Source organism: Myotis nattereri, assembly GCF_964212035.1.
Source record: "Myotis nattereri genome assembly, chromosome: 11".
NCBI lineage: Eukaryota > Metazoa > Chordata > Mammalia > Chiroptera > Vespertilionidae > Myotis > Myotis nattereri.
The window spans coordinates 5,136,905-5,159,023 of record NC_138086.1 but is presented as its reverse complement, the minus strand read 5'-3'; the positions used below and the strand labels follow the sequence as shown (position 1 = coordinate 5,159,023).

General features: G+C 41.7%; 1 protein-coding gene across 1 annotated transcript in view; it reads right to left on the bottom strand.

The window, feature by feature from the left end:
• XRCC2 (X-ray repair cross complementing 2) overlaps window positions 1–22,119 on the bottom strand; it is a gene marked incomplete at both ends in the record, with an annotated part of 32,480 nt that overhangs the window by 8,026 nt on the left and 2,335 nt on the right. The window contains one exon of the mRNA XM_081101730.1: window positions 8,567–8,648. Coding sequence (XP_080957856.1) covers window positions 8,567–8,648 — 82 coding nt within the window. The remainder of the gene's footprint in view (window positions 1–8,566; window positions 8,649–22,119) is intronic.

The window sequence follows — 22,119 nt, the reverse complement described above, 5'->3', positions numbered from 1 at the left end:
ATTTTTTAAAAATATATTTTATTAATTTTTTATAGAGAGGAAGGAAGAGGGATAGAGAGCTAGAAACATTGATGAGAGAGAAACATCGATCAGCTGCCTCCTGCACACCCCCCACTGGGGATGTGCCTGCAACCAAGGTACATGCCCCTGACCGGAATCGAACCCAGGGCCCTTCAGTCCGCAGGCCGACGCTCTATCCACTGAACCAAACCGGTTACGGCTAGCAACAAAGTTTTAATTATAGAAGGTAAATAAACCCCAGATACCTGCTTTCAGCTGGCCGTGGCCATGGAGCGGGAGCAAGCAGGCGGCTTCCCTCCCGCCCGCCCTGGCCAGCTCTGAGCTCCTCTCAAGGCAACAAAGTTTCAATTACAGAAGGTAAATAAAACCCAGAATAAAAAGAATAAAGAAAAAAAGGAGAGGCTGGGAGCTTCCATGGCCGGGGGGCTTGGCCAGCATGAAAACGGCCCTTAGCCCTTCACCCAGACTGGCCAGGGACCCCAGTGGGGACCCCCCCACCCTAAAGGGGGTGTGGCCAGCCTGCAAACAGCCATCAGCCCCTCACCCAGGCTGGCCTGGCACCCCAGTGGGGACCCCCACCCTGAAGGGGGTGTGACTAGCTGCAAACAACCATCAGCCCCTCACCCAGGCTGGCCAGGCACCCCAGCGGGACCCCCACCCTGATCCGGGACACCCTTCAGGGCAAACCAGCTGGCCCCCACCTGTGCAGCAGGCCTCTATCCTATATAGTAAAAGGGTAATATGCAAACTGACCCTAACAGCAGAACGACTGAGAATGACTGGTCACTATGACACACACTGACCACCAGGGGGCAGATGCTCAATGCAGGAGCTGTCCCCTGGTGGTAAGTGCTCTCCCACAGGGGGAGCTCTGCTCAGCCACAAGCCAGGCTGACGGCTGCCAGTACAGCGGTGGTGGTGGTGGGAGCCTATCCCACCTCCTCAGCAGCGCTAAGGATGTCTGACTGCAGCTTAGGCCTGCTCCCCGCTGGCAAGTGGACATCCCCCGAGGGCTGCCAGGCTGCCAGAGGGATGTCTGACTGCCAGCTTGGGCCCAATCCCCCAGGGAGCGGGCCTAAGCCAGCAGGTGGACATCCTCTGAGTGGTCCCAGACTGCAAGAGGGCACAGGCCGGGCTGAGGGAACCATCCCCCGTGCCCGAGTGCACTGGGCCTCTAGTAGTATATAAGCAAAAACCAACATAAAGCTGAAGTGACTATACTGTTATTAGACAAAATGTATTTTTAGATAAAAACTATAATTAGAGACAAAGAAGAATGTGTTTTGTACTGTGATAAAAGACACATAATAAAATTTACCATCTTAACCATTTTTAACTGCACACTTCAGTAATATTAAGTACATTCACATTATTGTGAAACAGATCTCCAGAACTTTTTCATCTTACAAAACTGAAAATCTGTATTAATTGAACAATTCCCCTTTCCCCACTCTGATCTAGACCTTGGTAACCACCATTCTACTTTCTGTTTCTACAAATTTGACAACTTTAGATACTTCATATAAGTGGAATCATATAAGTATTTTTCTTTTTGTGACTGGCTTATTTCACTTAGCATCTCCTCAAGGTTCATCCATGTTGCAGCATGTGACAGTATTTCCTTTCTTTTTAAGGCTGGAATTATATTCCACTGTATGTAGGTACCACATTTTATTTATCCATTCATCTACTGAACATTTGGATTGCTATAATTTCTTAGCTACTGTGAATAGTGCTGCTATGAACATGGGTGTGAAAATATCTCTTTAATACCCTGCTTTAAATTCTTTTGGATAGGTACTCAGAAACAGAACTGTTGGACCATATGGTAGTTCTAATTCTATTTATTTATTTTTATTATTATTTTAAATATATTTTTATTGATTTCAAAGAGGAAGGAAGAGGGAGAGAGAGAGCTAGAAACATCAATGATGAGAGAGAATCACTGATGGGCTGCCTCCTGGATGCCCCATACTGGGGATCGAGCCTACAACCTGGGCATGTGCCCTTGACAGGAATTGAACCTGGGACCCTCAGTCTGCAGGCCGATGCTTTATCCACTGAGCCAAACCGGCTAGGGCTAGTTTTATTTTTTTTAAGGAACCTCCATACTGTTTTCCATGGTGGTTGTACCATTTTACAATTCCATCAACAGTGAAAGAGGGTTACAATTTTTCCACATCCTACACTTTTTATTTTCTGTTTTTTTGATAGTTGTGAGGTAACGAAGACAGACATTTTATAAAGATAAATGAGTCAACCCATCAATTATATCACAAAAACCTATTTGTGCCCAACAATACATGAAGCCCCAAAGAACATGACACAAAAAGTGACAGACTAAAAGTAGTAGACAATTCAACAATAATAGTTGAAGACTTCAATACACACTTTCAATAATGAATACAACAACTAGTCAGAAGATCAGCACAGAAACAGACTTGAACAACACTAAAAACCAACTAGAATTAAGAGACATCAATATAACATTTGACCCAACTATAGCAGAATACACAATCTTCTCAAGTGCACATAGAACATTCTCTAGGATAGACCCTGTTTGGCCATAAAACAAATCTCAATAATTTAAAAAGACGGAAAGCACAAATGTTCTCTAATCAGAAAACAATGAAAATTGAAACAATAACAAGAAAAGCTATAAATCTTTTTTTAAAAAAAATATTTTTATTGATTTCAGAGAAGAAGGGAAAGGGAGAGAGAGAAACATCAATGATGAGAGAAAGAATCATTGACTGGCTGCCTCCTGTACGCCCTACACTGGGGATCAAGCCCGCAACCTGGGAATATGCCCTGACTGGGAATCAAACCGTGACCTCCTGATTCATAGGTCTACGCTCAACCACTGAGCCAAGCCAGGCGGGCTGTAAATCTTCTTGATCTTGAATTAGACAATGGCTTTTTAACTATACCAAAAGCATAAGCAAGAACACACAAAAAACCCAGATAAGTTGGACTTCATCAAAATTAATAACTCTGTGCTTCAATGGACACCATCAAGATAGTGAAAAGACAACCCACAAAATGGTTAAGAAAAATACTTGCAAATCATATATTTGATAAGAGACTTAAAGGACTCTTACAATCTATAATAATAAAAGTGTAATATGCTAATTAGACCGGATGTCCTTCTGAACGACCTTCCGGACGAAGCCGTGGTGAGCAGGGGCTGAGGCAGAGGAAGCCACGGTGGGGGCCAAGCCCCTTGCATGAATTTTGTGCATTGAGCCTCTAGTTCACTAATAAAAAGACAATCCAATCTTTTAAATGGGCAAAGATTTGACATATATAAGTTGTCAATAAGCATATACCAAGATGCTTAACATCACTAGCCATCAGGGAAATATAATAAAAACCACAATATAAGATATCACTGCATATTCACTAGAAAGGCTATAATCAAATAGCCAGACAAAAACATTTATTTGCAGGATGTGGGGCCGGCCATTTCAAACATTTCACTCTTGGTGGCAAGTAAACTGTGCAGCTGTGAAAAAAACAGTCTGGTGGTTGCATAAAAGGTTCAACACAAAGTTATCATACAACCTAGCAGCCCCTTTCATAGGCATTACCCTAGAGAAATGAAAACATATATCCAAAGAAACACTTGTACAAAAATAATCATAGCATTATTTGTAACAGCCAAAAAGTAGAAACAACCCAAATGACATCAACCGATGAATGGATAAACAAAATGTAGTATACCCATACAATGGAATATTATCTATATATATAAGAAGCTAGCTACCATAATGGCCATAACGACCTAACGACCAGTCGCTATGATGCCCACTGTGGCCAGCGAACCGGCCCGATCAGGGGGCGGGGCCGGCCAGCCAACCCCCTGCCGGCCTGCCCCTGATTGGACTCTCCCACTCCGATCAAGAGTGGGGCCGGCCAAACGCCTCCTCCCTTTCCCCCCAGTCCCGCCCCTGATCAGCCCGCCCCACCACGATAGGCTCACAGCCCCTTCCCCTGGCCGACCTGCCCCTGATTGCACCCCCCACCCTAATAGGGGGCACGGCTGGCTGGCCAACCTCCTGCAGCCCCTCCCCCCGGCTGTTCATGCCCCCTATGGGCCCCCACCACCCTGATCAGCCTACAGCCCCGCCCCCTGGCCAGCCCCGCCCCTGATTGCCCCCCCACCCCAACTGAGTGCGGGGCCGGCGGGCCAACCACCCATGGCTCCTCCCCCAGACCACTGGCTCCCAATTAGCACCCCCAATCAACTGCAGCCCCTTCCCTGCTGGCCCGGCCAACCTCTTGCCATCTCCTCCTCCCAACAGACCCAGCCCCAATCTGCCCTGACTGGGCCCGGCCAAGCCGGCCAGACCCCACCTGTGCATGAATTTGTGCACTGGGTCTCTAGTTCAACAATAAAAAGGAGTCAACTACTAATGCATGCTACAGTATGATGAACCTTGAAAAGATTATGCAAAGTAAAAGAAACTTGTCACAGAAAACCATATAATATATGGCTCTAATTATATAAAATGTCAAGAAAAGACAAACTGATAGAGTCAGAAAGTAGATTAGCAGTTGCCTAGGGTTGAGGGATGTGGGAAGAAATGGGGAGTAACTACTAATAGGCTTGAGTTTCCTTGGGGTAATGAAAATGTTCTAAAATAAAATGTGGGGATGGTTGCATAACTGTGTGAATACTAAAAATCACTGAATTGTACACTTAAATGGGTGAACTGCATCGCTATAAAACTGTTACCGTACATTAAAAAAACCAACAACCTAAGCACACTACCTTCTTTTTAAGTTTTCCCTAGGGTAGCAGTGCTAATGGAACAAGTAGGTATATATTTTCCCAACTGTAGAAATATTAACAGAACAACGGGATACCTGAGTCTTTCCTGTGATTCTCAAACTTCTAAAGAATAAAAAACACACAATTCCCACAAATTTGTGTGTTGGAGTAAAAGAGCTCAGTTTATTCTGAAGATTTACCGCAGATAAGCCCAACTTTATTTCATCTAATGTAGATAAGGCAGGCTTCAGTGTGGTTAGAGGACTGGCCCGTGCACTGAAGGGTTGCGGGTTTGATTCCTGGTCAAGGGCACGTACCTGGGTTGCAGGCTCGTTCTCCTGGCCCTGGTCAGGGCTCGTGTGGAAGGCAACAAATCGACGTGCCTCTCTCACATCGATGTTTCTCTCTCTCAAAGGGCCGACACACAGCACGGACTTACTCAGACTCACTCCCAGAGCTCCAGCACTAGGACAGCAGCTTGAAAGGATCCAGGGACATACAGGGAGGAATTAACTTCTCTGGCATCAGGTTAAGAACTGGGGGACAGCTTTCTACCAGACAACAGTGCTGGCAGAGACCATTGTTCCTTTGCTGAGACCTCTCTGGCACAAAGCCAACCAACAGTCACCATAACTGAGTCTCCATCAACCTGTAGCTGATTCCCAGAGACCACACCCCATCTAATTTGCAGCCTCACCCAAGCTATCTGCAATGACTTTTCCATATGAATAGCCTGTCCTAGCTCAGGCTTCAGACTCCTAAATCTCCCAAACAAGCAGCACCTGACCTCAGCATGCCCCATACCTCTGGATAAGCAGCCCTAGGCCCTGTACTAGCAGCAGCCTGCCTTCTCCTGGGCATCTCCAAGCCCAACACAAGTAGCAGCCATCTAAAGATTGCTCTGTAACTCATGCCAGGTAGCCCCAGGCAAGAGCTGGCTATATACCTCCCAGAGCCAGTGCACCAGTGATCAGCTTCAGACTATGTCAGATTACAACCTCACCACATCCAGTAGCAAAACACTCAAGGGGCAGACTCAGTGAGCACCAAAACCCACTGAAGCAAGTCCTGCTCCATAGTGTGTCTCCCACACAGCAGCTCTCTCTCTCTCTGTAGTTGCAGCTGTTTCTCACAGCCAATTGGCCTGGGGGTCAATTCCTCCCAGTGACGCCAACAGCAATCAAGGCTCAAATACAACAGGACAGTGCACACAGGGATGCACCTAGAGTGCCCAGCTCAGGTGACTGGGGAGGCTGGGCTACTGGGCTCTATAGGACACTAACTATACAGGCCACTCTACCAATTCCAGGAGACATAGCAGCTCTACCTAATACATAGAAACAAACACAGGGAAGCAGACAAAATGCAGAAACAAATAAACATGTCAGAAATGAAAGAACAGAAGAAATCTCCAGAAAAAAGAAATAAATAAGATGGAAGTAAGCAAACTACCAGATGGAGTTCAAAACAATGGTTATAAGGATGCTCATAGAACTTAATGAGAACTTCAAGGAACTTAGTGAGAACATCAACAACATAAAAAAAGATCAGTCAGAAATGAAGAATTCACTAACTGAAATGAAGAATAATTTATAGGGAATCAACAGTAGAGCAGAGGATGCTGAGAATCAAATCAGCGAATTGGAATATGAGGAAGCAAAAAACACCCAATCAGAAGAGCAAAAAGAAAAAAGAACCAAAAAATATGAAGATAGTGCAAAGTTATCCTCTGGGATAACTTTAAGCATATTAACATTTGCATCATGGTAGTGTTGGAAGGAGAAGAGAGGAAGCAAGAAATTAAAAACCTATTTAAAAAATAGTAACAGAAAACTTACCCTCCCTAGTAAAAGAAACAGACATACAAGTCCAGGAAGCGCAGAGAGTCCCAAACAAGAGGAACCCAAAGAGGCCCACATCAAGACACATCATAATTAAGTCCTTGCCGGTTTGCCTCGGCCTGCAGACTGAAGGTCCTGGGTTCGATTCCGGTCAAGGGCACATACCTCTGTTGCAGGCTCCTCCCCAGCCCGGGCCCTTGTCAGGGCATGTGCGAGAGGCAACCAATCGGTGTGTTTCTCTCACATCGATATTTCTCTCTGTCTTTCACTCTTTATTCTATTCTCTCTAAAAATCAATGGAAAAATATCCTTGGGTGAGGATTAAAAAAATAGACATATCATAATTAAAATGCCAAAGGTTAAAGACAAAGAGAGAATCTTAAAAGCAGCAAGAGAAAAGCAGTTATCTTCAGGGGAGTATCCAAAGGACTGTCAGCTGATTTCTCAACAGAAACTTTGCAGGCCAGAAGGGCAAGAAATATTCAAAGTGATGAAAAACAAGGACCTACAACCAAGATTACTCTACCCATAAAAGCTATCATTTAAAACTGAAGGTCAGATAAAGAGCTTCACAGCCCAGCTGGTGTCGCTCAGTGGTTGAATGTTGACCTATGAACCCGGAGGTCATGGTTCAATTCCCGGTCAGAGCACATTGTCCAGGTTGCAGGCTCAGTCCCTAGTAGGGGGTCAGGAGGCAGCTAAACAATAATTCCCTCTCTCCCTCTCCCTTCCTCTGAAATTAAAAAAACAACAAAAATGAGGGAAGGTCAAGGGGGGAGGGGGACATATGTAATACTCTTTGTAATACTTTAAGCAATAAAACAAAATTTAAAAAATAAATTAATTAATTAAAAAACAACAAAAACATATTAAAAAAAAAAAGAGCTTCACAGACAAGAAAAAGCTAAGAGTTCATCACCACCAAACCAGTATTACATGAAATGTTAAAGGGTCTTCTTGAAGAAGAAAAATATGAACAATAAAATGGCAATAAATACATATCTATCAACAATTGAACTTAAAAATCAAAATAAATTAACAAGAAATCTAATGAACAAAATAAACTGATGAATAAAATAGAACCAGAGGCATGGAAACATGGAACAGACTGACAAATCTCAGAGGGAAGAGGGGATGGAGGCAGGAAGAGATTAACCAAAGAACTTATATGCATACATGCATTACCCATGGACACAGACAATAGGATGGTGAAGACCTGGGATCTGGGTGGAGGGGGAAAAAGGAAAGGGATATCTGTAATACTCTCAATAACGATTTAAAAATATTTTGTTATTGATTTTAGAGAAAGGAAGGGAGAGGGATAGCAAGATAGAAACATGAATAAGAGAGATGCACTGGGGATGGAGCCCACAAGTCAGGCATGTGCCCTGACTGGTAATCGAACCATGACCTCCTAGTTCAGCCGTGGGCAAACTACGGCCCGCGGCCGGATCCGGCCCGTTTGAAATGAATAAAACTAAAAAAAAAAAAAAAGACCGTACCCTTTTATGTAATGATGTTTACTTTGAATTTATATTAGTTCACACAAACACTCCATCCATGCTTTTGTTCCGGCCCTCCGGTCCAGTTTAAGAACCCATTGTGGCCCTCGAGTCAAAAAGTTTGCCCACCCCTGTCCTGTCCTAGTTCATGGGCCACAATGACCAGGCTCAACAATAAAGATTTTAAAAAATAAAATAAAATAAAATAAACAACATTCAAAAAGTTTGGAAAATTAAAAAAAAAAGCAATGTAAAAAATATCCTCAGGTGAGCTTTTTTAAAAAAAATTCTGTCATGATCTGTGTCATTTTAATTTTACAGTTGAACCTACAGAGTCTCTTGCTAGGAGTACATGAATATATATGAAAAAAATACTTTCGTTTACAAAACTTAATTTGTGACACGACATTTTGAAGTTGTGTTTTTACCATGCACAGGTTCATCTTCATCGACAAACAGACAGGGTTCTATTTCTTTCAAGGACCGTCTTCCTTCAAGCCGGGCAAGGAGCTTCAAACGGAAAAAAAAAAAGAGAGAAGGAAAAATCGTTACCTAAAAATGTAAAATCTTGAAGATCTGCATTTATGTAATTTTCCAAAAGACTATAAAAAAGGCTTTCCATAATTTTAAGGGTGTAGAGAGAATTCTGAAGTATATAATTTAAAAGAAAAGTTGTGTTCACTTGTTCAGAAAATATTTCATTTTTTGTTTATATACTCGGTACGGATGGTATGGGTTCCTGCCCTCAAAGGAGCTGATAGTATAGTCTGGGATATAGACTGAACTGCTAAATGCAATGTATTCACCCTCCTTATGCATTATAATTACCTTTCTCACGATGCTTATTTACCTGTTACACAGGTACCGGTGTTTAATCTGTCTGTCAACTCCTTTTCTAGTGGGGGGAACTGGACAAAGGAGAAAGGTGGAGAAAACTTCCTTGGGGGCTCGTACCTGATTTAGTGAGGTATGTGGGGCAGAGGTGGCCAAAGCGCAGAGGTTATAAGCAGCGCTGTGTGTCGGTCAACCATAAGCACATTTGAATTGCTACAGCTTGTAGCACAAAACAGACAGGAGATAATGAAGTTCCAAAGAGCAGAGGTCAGATCCCAGAAGGTCTCAGATGCCATGCTCAGGAGCCTGCTCCTTGGCTTGTACACAAAGCAAGGGGTCTCAGCTACACAATGAGAAGCAATCTGGACGATGCAGAGTAGACAGTCAGGACTCCAGAAGCAGACTTGCTATGTCACTTCCCTGGGCCTGAGGTTTCTCATCATAAAGTGAGGGTAACGAACAGTATATCTCCCTCACAAAGTTGTTGAGGATTCAATGTGTTAAGAGTGCTGCCTTGCCCTGGCCGGTTTAGCTCACTGGATAGAGCGTCAGCCTGCGGACTCAAGGGTCCCAGGTTCGATTCCGGTCAAGGGCATGTACCTTGGTTGCAGGCACATCCCCAGTAGGGGGTGTGTCTCTTTTCCCCCTCTCCCTTCCTCTAAAAAAATCAATAAAACCCAGCCAGCATGGCTCAGTGGTTGAGTGTCTACCTATGAACCAGGAGGTCGCGGTTCGATTCCTGGTCAGGGCTCATGCCCAGGTTGCGGCTCAATCCCCAGTGTGGGACGTGCAGGAGGCAGCCGATTAATGATTCTCTCATCATTGATAGTTCTCTCTCTCCCTCTCTCTCTCCCTTCCTCTCTGAAATCAATAAAAATATATTTTAAAATAAATAAAATAAAAATATTCTTTGTGATGACAGGGAACATAGTAGTAAAGAATTTACCTAGTCCTAGCCCAGGGGTGGGGAAACTTTCTGACTCGAGGGCCACAATGGGTTCTTAAACTGGACCGGAGGCCGGAACAAAAGCATGGATGGAGTGTTTGTGTGAACTAATATAAATTCAAAGTAAACATCATTACATAACAGGGTACGGTCTTTTTTTTTTTTTTTTTTAGTTTTATTCATTTCAAACGGGCTGGCCCTCGGGCCATAGTTTGCCCACGGCTGTCCTAGACCAAAGAGGTTTGGCCTTTGCCCCAGGCTCCTGGAAATCATCTCTAAGCCTCTTAGAATATCCGGTCAGCGTGTACCTGGGGCCCTTGAGCCACACCGGATGGTAGAACAATGTGCTGGGGGCTCTGGGTCAGCTCAAATTCTGCTCTCAGCTCTGGTGTCTGAGGAGCTGGAGACAGAGGGCAGCTGTTTGGGCAGCTGACTATGTCCACAGGACAGAGCCTCATTATGACCCTGGACACCGAGGTTCAGGTGGTCTTCCCTGGCTGGCATACTGTCACATACTGCTGCTGGGAGAAGTTAGCACTGCCTGCGACTCCACTGGGAGAAGACAAGCAGGTCTGCGTTTGGAATTCTTCTGGACTTTATCAATTACATCTCTTCCCTTGGCTGATTTCAATCTGATCCCTCTCACTGGAATAAACCATAGCCACGAACAGGGAGCAGGCAATTCTGCGAGTCTGTCTAATGAATTCTTAAACATGAAGGTGGTCTTGGGGACCCCTGAACTTGCAATTAGTGTTATGAGTAACATAATCTTGGGGCCCTGAATTCTGCAGTTGGTGTCCAAAGTGAAGGCAGTTTTGGGGACTTCCCCAATGTCACAGATAAAGTACTTCTGCTCCAAACACAAATATAATGGTTTCCTCTCGGAAAAGCAATTGTATGATTATTTGAGTTAGAGAATTTTTCCCTGGAATACTATTTTATTACTTGAACTTTGTAAAATTTTCATCCACCACTGTGAGCTTGACAGCTTCCCAATACTTAAGATCCCTTTTGGTGAACTCACTGGTGAGTTTAATGAATGTGACTTTTCAGGATAATTACTTAAGGAAATGTGTTAACACCTGGAAGATCTGCATAACTCAGTATTTCCAAATGACCAATGCATGATGTTAAAACATTCCTGGGTATGCCCTAGCCCAGGGGTCGGCAAACTGCAGCTCGCAAGCCACATGAGGCTCTTTGGCCCCTTGAGTGTGGCTCTTCCACAAAATACCAACCTCTGCGCATGGGCCACAAAGTTTCAATTGCACTGTACGTGCGCGCCACACGTGGTATTTTGTGGAAGAGCCACACTCAAGGGGCCAAAGAGTCGCATGTGGCTCACGAGCCGCAGTTTGCCGGCCACTGCTCTAGCCAGTTTGGCTCTGTGGATAGAGCCTTGGCCTGTGGACTGAAGGGTCCAGGGTTCGATTCCAGTCAAGGACACATACCCAGGTTGCGGGCTTCATTTTTAGTAGGGGGCATGCAGGAAGCAGCCGATCAATGATTCTTTCTCATCATTGTTTATCTTTTTTTCCCTCCTTTCCTCTATGAAATCAATAAAAATATATTTTAAAAACAACAACAGCCGAACCGGTTTGGCTCAGTGGATAGAGCAGCCGTGGGCAAACTACGGCCCGCGGACTGGATCCGGCCCGTTTGAAATGAATAAAACTAAAAAAAAAAAGACTGTACCCTTTTATGAAATGATGTTTACTTTGAATTTATATTAGTTCACACAAATACTCCATCCATGCTTTTGTTCAGGCCCTCCAGTCCAGTTTAAGAACCCATTGTGGCCCTCGAGTCAAAAAGTTTGCCCACCCCTGGGATAGAGCATCGGCCTGCGGACCGAAGGGTCCCAGGTTCGATTACGGTCAGGGGCATGTGCCTTGGTTGCGGGCACATCCAGAGTGGGGGGCGTGCAGGAGGCAGCTGATCGACCTCTCTCATTGATGTTTCTGACTCTCTGTCCCTCTCCCTTCTTCTCTGTAAAAAATCAATAAAATATATATTTAAAAAAATTTTTTTTTATAAAAATAAAAAAACACACACAAAAACAACAAATAAAAACAAACATTCCTAGGTAAAAGATTCACTCCAAGTGCAAGACAAATCAAGGGGTTTTAATGTCTGAAAAATTCACTGATATAATTTTATGTTCTACATTGCAATGAATTTTTTAGGAAAACTACTATTTGTTGAGTTTTGATATAGTATCAAAGAAGAATATCCATAATGAGCTGAAAAGATCTTAAAATACTCTTTCTTTTTCCAACTGTATACCTGTGAGAAGCCAGACACTTTCAATATACTTTAACCACACAACATATAGTAATCGACGATACAGAAGAAATGAGAACCAACTATAAAATGTTTTTAAAGGCATGTATACAAATGACTAATATCCTCATCAGAATGATTAACTTGGGAAGTCCCTCCAATTGTTTACTCTTACTATAACTGCTCAAAATATTTTAGAACCCTACCATCCGAGAGTTCTGAGTAAGATAATATTTAAGAAAGTATTATTTTATTGACATGACTTTTTTGGACAAAGATGGTATTAATTACCCCTCTTACCAAAATATCTGATTTAGGCAATTTGCATGACTTTCCACTGTTATCTAAAAATCAAATTTATTTTTTATTTTTTAAATATATTTTTATTCATTTCAGAGAGGAAGGGAGAGGGAGAAATAGAAACATCAATGTTGAGGATCGTTGATGGGCTATCTCCTGCACGCCCCCTACTGAGGATCGAGCTGGCAAGCTGGGCGTGTGCCCTTGGCCAGAATCAAACCCGAGACCCTTTAGTCAGCAGGCTGACACTCTATCCACTGAGCCAAACTGGCTAAGGCCAAATTTATTTTCAAAGGATGGGAACTTCCCATCCTTTGAAAATATTCAAAAAAATGTTTTATAATGCCAAAAGCAGAGAGTACAGAGGGAGTGAAAGTAATTCCCAGAACTTGGAAACAGATTTACCCTTACAAATAAGGGATAATATTAGCAAGATGTCTTCCAAATATAGTGTATCCCCCAAAAGTTTACACGCCTTGAATGACTATAAAGTCCGTGTTTCTGAACATACGGTTCATTTTCAAAATTTTAAAGAATCCACACAAATGAATAACATTTTTGTCAATGCCTGTTTTCAAACTGATGACCATTCTGGTCCAGGCACTGCTGATAACACAAAGCAATGGAATCACAAACACAGTTCAGTACTTGTGCCCCCTCAATTCGTCAACTGTTCCCGGTTTTGTACCGTAAACGTTATCTTTTATTTATCTCCATGAAAAAGTCTAGTGGATGAATTTTCTTTGTTCAAAGCTTAGTCTGGCTTCACCCATTATTTCAAATCTGCTAAACGTGTAAAAGAGTAAAAAATTAAGTGAGTTATCAGCTATTAAAGTGTGTATACATTTTTTGGGACAGGGTGTCCTCTCAAAAATGTATACACATTTTGAGTAATTATAAAGGCAGTGTTTGTACTTCAACCGCATTTTCAAACTTCCAGTAGCATTTTAGGAAGAATTTCCTTTGTTCAAAGCTTAGCCTGGCTAAAAAAAAAAAAAGAAACATCAATTGAGCTAGCAGCTGTTAAAGTGTATATACATGTTTTGGGGACACCTTATATAAGCAGAAAAGTACCCTAAAAATCTGAAATAAACCTGAATGTTATAGAAATTAAAATTAATGATGCTGTCCAGACTTGAGGAATAAGTAAAAAGAAGCAATTAGTCAATCTGGAGTTTGTTAAGCATCAAGTTAAAGGGAACCCAAATAAGTTCTGCCTGACATGACAGTTAATCCTTTTGGGAAGATGAACACATCAGGCGATCAGAGCTTAGTGATGGTAGCATTAATACATTCAACTATTCCTCTTGATTCTCTAAGCCAGCGGTTGCCAACCTTTTGGACCTCACAGACCACCAGCAGTCCACGGACCACCGGTTGGCAACTGCTGCTCTAAGCAACCTTTATGAGGTCAAATTATTGTGGACACAATCATCTTCATCTATTTGTCGGTTTTATAAATATTGTGAAGTAATAGGTTTGGCATTAGGTTTGTAAATCAGTAACTCCTAGGTCAGCGGTTCTCAACCTGTGAGTCGTGACCCCTTTGGCGGTCAAACGACCCTTTCACAGGGGTCGCCTAAGACCATCCTGTATATCAGATATTTACATTACGATTCATAACAGTAGCAACATTACAGTTATGAAGTAGCAACGAAAATAATTTTATGGTTGGGTCACAACATGAGGAACTGTATTTAAAGGGCCAGAAGGTTGAGAACCACTGTCCTAGGTTTTATTATCATAATAATTATCTAACAATGGCTACTATTTGTGCTTACTGTCAAATCAGCAGTACATAATTTATACACATTCTATCTTTTAATTGTCACATTCACTCTATTTATTATCATTCTGTTTTTCAGATGAGAAAACTAGCAGACAACGCAGCCAGGATTTAACTGAGATCTCTTGGCTCTAAAAGCCTGGAGTTCTCCTTCTGTGCTACATAGCCTCAGAGTCAATCAATTATTATCAAGTCTGACCAAATCTGAGGACAGAGACAAAATAGTCTCGGACCTACTAACTGAAGCTGAAATGAACCTGAGGTCCTATCAAGGCCATTATTCGGCCTCTCAACCATCTCCCTTAGTACTCCCTCTAACTCAGTGATGGCTAACCTTTTGCGCTCGGCGTGTCAGCATTTTGAAAAACCCTAACTTAACTCTGGTGCCGTGTCACATATAGAAATTTTTTGATATTTGCAATCATAGTAAAACAAAGACTTATATTTTTGGTATTTATTTTATATATTTAAATGTCATTTAACAAAGAAAAATCAACCAAAAAAAGAGTTCGCGTGTCACCTCTGACACGCGTGTCATAGGTTTGCCATCACTGCTCTAACACCTAGCAGACTCAAATGTTTTCAACTGAAGCAGCAACACTTTGAGCAAGCATGCCATCTGCAAAGGGACCGTCCTCAGTTACACAGAAATTCACTGGGACACGTTTCAGGAAGGCAAATGTGTTCTAGGAACTGAGGTGCTGGGACACAGAGAGGTAGCAGACAGAGTTCCTGTCCTCAAAGAATTTAATGGGGCCGTAACTGGTTTGGCTCAGTGGATAGAGTGTCAGCCTGCAGACTGAAAGGTCCTGGGTTCGATTCCGGTCAAGGGCATGTACCTTGGTTGCGGCACATCTCCAGTAGGAAGTGTGCAGGAGGCAACTGGTCGATGTTTCTAACTCTCTATCTCTCTTCCTTCCTCTCTGTAAAACATCAATAAAATATATATATATTAAAACAAACAAAAAACAAACAAATAAACTTTAAAAAAAAAAGAATTTAATGTGGAGAGTCAAAACGTTAAAAAAGTACAATAAAGTATGGTAGGTGCTAGAACAGATACGCACATGGGGGTGTGTGAAGGCATCAAAAAGGGATGGTCAATTCTAACTTGTGTGAGAGATACCTTTAATTCTGAATGAGAGATTTGAACACATAGTTCTTTCAGGTACATACAGAATGAGCAGTAATAACACAATGCTTTCCTTCTTTCTTCCTGGAATGTCCTTTCCCTGGTCTCGCAATTAAATTCCCTAAGGCCTAGACTAATGAACAAACAAAAATCCTACACATTCTTCAAGGCCACCTCCCTCCATGAAGCCATTACTATACTTAAGAGCACATTACCAGCCTGTCTTCCTGATCTAGATGTAAAAGCTTAAAAGGGAAGGGTTGTACCTTGGCTCGTCACCAATTCCAAAATGCAGAAACTCAGCTGCCTGGTAAATCAAAAGTAAACAGGTAGGTAGAAGTGGGGGAACTATTTAGATTTTCATATATTTGGATACTTTGTGCAAATTTCCACTAAACAAAAGTTCATGAGTATTCTTACAGCTATTATCAAAGTTCTTCATACTCACTAACAAAGTCCATTTTAGAGGCAATCATATACCTTCAATGCTTGCTAAGCAGAACATATCATATAGATCAGGGGTCCTCAAACTACGGCCCGCGGGCCACATGCAAATACAAATATTGTATTTGTTTCCGTTTTGTGTTTTTACTTCAAAATAAGACATGTGCAGTGTGCATAGGAATTTGTTCATAGTTTTTTTTTAAACTATAGTTCGGCCCCCAACGGTCTGAGGGACAGTGAACTGGCCCCCTGTTTAAAAAGTTTGAGGACCCCTGATATAGATGTTTCTAAACATACTTAGTATGGAAATGCTTACACTAAAGCAGGAAGGAGTGCTTAAAGATCGAATTAACCAGAAGTAAGTGACATGATGGCAAACATGTGTATCTAAGACTTATTTGCATAAAGGCTCATTTTCCCTGATCTTTTGTGATTCAGACTGTTTGCAAGATGGATACCAGCAACAGGGCTTCAGCAAGTATAAGAGTTCCCTACAGAAGCAGACACTCTAACCACATATTCCCAACCCTGTCCACCCTACAATAGGACTGGACTTCTACCTACAAATTTAATGAAATTCTGCCCCGCCTGCGTGGCTCAGAGTTGAGCATTGACCTATGAACCAGGAAGTCAAGGTTCAATTTTTTGTCAGGCCCATGCCCAGGTTGCAGGCTTGATCCCCACTGTGGGGTGTGCAGGAGGCAGCTGATCAATGATTCTCTCTCATCATTGATGTTTCTCTCTCTCCCTCTCCCTTCCTCTCTGAAATCAATAAAAATATATAAAAAACATACACACAAAAACACACCAAATGGAATACAATTCTGAATAGTTTTACTAATGATATAAGGAGGATCTATGTCAGGCAAAAATGTGAACTATTTAACAGAGGGAAAGTAAGAGAGGAGCTAGAATGCGTAGAAAGAAAGGGAAAGCAGCAGCTATGTTAACATGCATGTGACCAATGCAAATCTGATCCTTATCATGGTAACCCTTTAAATTAGAGGACTAGCCCTGGCCCGGTAGCTCAGCTGGTTAGAGCGTCACCCCAGTATGCTAAGGTTGCAGGTTTGATCCTGGTCAGGGCACACACAAGAATCAAACAATGAGTGCATAAATAAGTAGAACAACAAAAATATTTGATGTTTCTCGCTCTCAAATCAATACATTTAAAAAATAAATAAATTAGAGGACGAATTCTTTTTCACATGTGAAATTAGGCTCCTCTGACACTTTGAAAATTAAATGATTTTTGGGGGCATAGTACTAGGCCTGGCTCTTCAATAATGCTTTTGTCTAAATTATATGTAAAAGACAACCGCTACTCATATACTATATGGTTAAATTCCACTGTTTCTAAATATATTCCCTGAAAAAAAAATATATTCCCTAAAAGGCTGCTGCTTTTATAATATTTTAAAGCAATCATGCTATAAGAGGAAAAGGAAAACAGACAAATATATAAATAATCAAGCAAAAATTACTACATATACCTGACTACTTAGGCAGCATTAATGTCTAGCAGAAATTTTAAGGACTAAATTTTAAACTTATGACATTCCACAGATTAGAAATTCCACTAAATGCATACTTAAAATTTCATTAAGTTATAGCAGACTGTGCTTTAAAATTTCATCTAGACAGAAAAATCACTATATGCAAGATCCTAGAAAGAGACAGTGAAGCACAGAATCCAAATTGCAAGAGTATATTGCTGGTGAAGGCTATTCTTTCCCTTAGTACGAGGAGGAGCTCTGCTGGAGAAACACTTAGGTGGATTCCATCCTCTCATTCTCTCTTCCCAGGAGAGGAGAGATTTTTCTAAAGGGTAGCTTTAGGAGCAGGAACTAGATGCGCATTGATCAGCCTGCTCCTCTCTCCTGACAGCTTGCCTGCACCAACACACATTCTGCTGTGTTTCTTCAGCCCTAAATTTGACAGAGGCAGATCCTTAGATGCCCCTGGGATGAAAACGTTTTAAGGTGCTATCCATCAACTGTGAGAGGTCTGGTGTGAGGAGGACATGGCAACAAGCCAAGCACTGAATTTGGAAACAGAAAGGCCTTGACAAGAGCACTTTTAGGGGACTGTGAAGACAGAGGTAGATGACAGTGGCTAAAGAGGGAATGGGAGAAAAGGAAGTGCAGGCAGAAAGCACAAACACTTTGATGTGCTGAAGCGTACAGGAATGGAGCTGGAGGAGTGCGGAAGCCACTGCATGCAGATACTGTCACTAAAGTACACCAAGGAACTCGATGAAATTTGGGCGTTAGCAGGGCTGACACTAAGCGCAGATTGTGTTGAGATAATAGTGGCTCGAGGCAATTCTCTAACCTGATAATCCTTTTACTGTTTATCAAACTTTACCTTTGATATGCCTGTATGCATTTCTAAAGGGCAAATGTGTATTCAAGTAAATAAAAGGTGGACCAGACCAGAAGTCAGTGTGTCTCTTCAAGAAACAGGCTCCCCCTGACCCCCAATGTCTTCTAAATTCATATTTCTTGTATAGCATTTTCATTTATGCATGGCGAAGGTTGAGGCAGAGGAGGATCTAGGCAGGTGTTTTTTTTTTATTTTTTTTATTTTAGAATACTGACGGAAATGGTTGGTGGAAAAGAAGATTGAAGATGCAGGAAACAGAGGGAAATGACCCAGGAGCAGAAATATCTGCAGGAGTGATGTCCTTGAGGAGGGTAAACAGGATGGATGGAAACCATATCACAGGGAGAGAAGTTGCCCTTTTTTAGGAGCAAAAATACTTATTCTATTTTACAGGAGGGAATTCAGAGAAAATGAACATTATTTTGACATATATTACATATCGCTATATATAATAATGTTAACGTTTATTATTATCAATACAGACTTGATGAAAAAGTTGCTCTATTAATATCCAAGAAAGTAGACTTCTGAGCAAAGAAAATTACCAGAGATAAAAAGGGACATTACATAATAATAAAAGAATCAATCCACCAGCAAGACATACCATCCCAAATGTGTATATATCAAACAGAGCCTTGAAACAGGTAAGGCAAAACTAATTCAGCTGAAAGGAGAAACAGGCAAATCTACAATTGTAGAATTCAACACCCACCTCTCAGATTTACTAGACAGAAAAGCATCAAGGATATAAAAGATTTAAACAGCATAACCAAGAGGATCTAATTCATATACACACTAGAACATTTCACCCAACAATAGCAGAATGTCCATTTGTTTCAAGTGCCCATGGAACATTCATCAGGACAGACTACATCCTTGGCCAGAAAACAAGTCTCAACACACGTAAAATAACTGAAATCATAGAGTGTGTTCTCTGATTGAAATGGAAACAATAGGAAAAAATAACGGTGTGCTTGTCAAATTTCTTGTTTTCTCAATGACACATGAGGTGAGGTAGAGAGAGGGCAGAGGGAAAAGGAGGAAGGCATGAAATCCAACAACTAAACAATTATTGAGCACCTATATGCAAACTATTGCTCTGGACACTGGGACCAAAGGAGAAAACCCAGACAACAGTCTGTCTGCTCTCATGTCCCTAAATGGCAGGTCGGGAGATGGGGAGGAGACACATAAACAGTATAAAACATCAGGTGCGGTAAGTGCTAAGAATAAGCACGGGAAAGGAATAAACAGCAGCAGCAGCAGGAAGGACTGCTTATGCAGTGGTCGGCAAACAGAGCCAAATATCAACAGTACAACGACTGAAATTTCTTTTGAGAGCTAAATGTTTTAAACTTAAACTATATAGGTAGGTACATTGTTGTTAACTTAATTAGAGGACTCCTAAGGCTTAGGAAGAGCCACACTCAAGGGGCCAAAGAGCCGCAGTTTGCCGACCACTGTCCTAGACACTCAGGAAAGGCTTCTCAGCTGACAGGGGAGCAGAAGCCTGGAGGAGTGAGGAAGTGAGCCATGTGAATTTCTGAGGGCAGAAAGAACACGAATGCTGAGCCACTCGCCCTCAGATACTTTAATATACTCCATCTCCTTAGAAAAACTATTTCCTCCTGCACAAGTACATTATTAATTATCACAGTGATAAACTGAGCACTGACACATACAATACTCTGCTTTAATACTCTCTGTTTTCCCTGGATCCAGGATTCAATCATGAGCATGATAAGTTTGGGACGCCTATTAGACATCCATGTGGATATACCAAGAAAATAGAACATGTGTCTGGAATTCAGAAATAGGTTGTATTTGTTGACATTTTGAAATGAGAAAGTGAACTAATTACTACAGAAATATGGTTGGACTGTGTATCCATTTGAGGTTGATGGTTAGAACTTTAAAATGAAATCAGTAGGCCCAGTTGTGATTTTCTCTAGCAATATTCAGCTGAGGTAGTAGAAACACAGTGAAAGTAGACAGCTGGGTTTAACCTTGGTTAGGAAAGTAAGTTAGGGTGGGCAGACACAAGGAAGGTAATGGGGTGTACAGTGGAGTCACGGTAATGTTGGAGCGCCGACTCTATTCTAGATAAGAAGGGAAGCAAAGAGAGAAGGGGACAGATGTTCTAAAAGTCTATCACACAAAACCAAAATATTATTACTTAATAAATACTAAATACTTGTCTTTTTAATATTTGCTTCTGGGGGAAAGGCCTCCCTGTACCTTTCCTAAGAAAAAAATAGCAACAACCAGTCATTATTATTAACAAATATTTATCAAGTGTTTACTATGCAGAGAAAACTATGCCTGGTGAAAGGATACAAATAGTAAAACCCACCTCCTAGAGGCAGAACTAAAAGGGATCTGAGAAATCATTGCCCACTACCCTCAGCGTACAAAGGTAGCAGCCCAGGTAAAATAACTTATCCAAAATCACGAAGCTTGTCCACTGGCAGAGCCAAGATGAGAATCCAGGTCTCTGAACTTCTCTAGTCCAGCATTGTCTCACTCAGCCTCCAAAATAAGGACATTAGAAAATTTCTGGATGTACAAATTCACTTTGGGAGATGATACTTGGAGTCGGTAAGTTTCCTACTTTACCCTTCAGAACTGGAATTTTCTGTGATAGACACGTACTACTTTAATAATAAATATAGCCCGGCTGGTGTTGCTCAGTGGTTAAGCATTGGCCTATGAACCTGGAGGTCATGGTTCAATTCCTGGTCAGGGCACATGCCCAGGTTGTGGGCTTGATCTCCAGTGTGAGGTGTGCAGGAGGAAGCTGATAAATGGTTCTCTCATCATTGATGTTTTTATCTCTCCTCTCCCTTCCTCTCTGAAATCAATAAAAATGTTTTTAAATAATAATAAACATAATAGAACAATTATAACAAAGTTAATTAAAGAAAAAAGCAGACAAAATTTTGTGTGTGGCAACCAAAACTGAACACCTTCAACTTTTTATCATCAGTTATTTTTTTAATCCTCATCCGATGACATGTATATTGATTTTTTAAAAATATTTTTTATTGATTTCAGAGAGGGAGAGATAGAAATATCAATGATGAAAGAATCATTGATCAGCTGCCTCCTGCATGCCCCACACTGGGGATCAAGCCCGCAACCTGGACATGTGCCCTGACAAGGAATCTTGTGACTGGGCTTGATTTTTGAGAGTAACATTGATCAGTTGCCTCCCATAGGCACCACGACAGAGATTACCAGCAACTTTTCGGTGTACGGAACACCGCTCCAACCAACTGACCTACCCAGCCAGGGCTATTATCAATTATTTTAAAACTCAAGGCATGTTACCATATTTGACAATGTAAAATACAACACTATTTAACAACTCTGTGTAACTGAAGCCATTGGTTGGATAATACCAAAATCGCTGTGAATCTTTTCCTTTCTTTTTTGTTTGTTCATCCTCACCCGAGGATATTTTTCCCATTAATTTTTTTAGAGAGTGGGAGGGAGGGAGGAAGGAAGGGGGAAAAAGAGAAACACTGATGTGAGAAAGACGCAATAACTGGTTGCCTCCCGCATGTACCCTGACTGGGGCCGAGGAATGAACCTGCAACCCAGGTATATGCCCTTGACCTGGAATCAAACCTGTGACCTTTTGGTCTGTGGGCCAACGCTCTGTCCACTGAGCCACTTCAGACAGGGCTGTGAATCTTTTCTATACTCTCAGAAGGATATAAATGCAAAAATTCCATTGCTATGGCACAAAAGCAAGGTAAAAATGGATTATTCTATTGTAAATCATATTCAAATGCTTGTCTTCCTTATTTCAGGGGCTTATTTTACAAGGTTTTCTACTCTCTATTTGGCCTACCATAAACTGCATCCC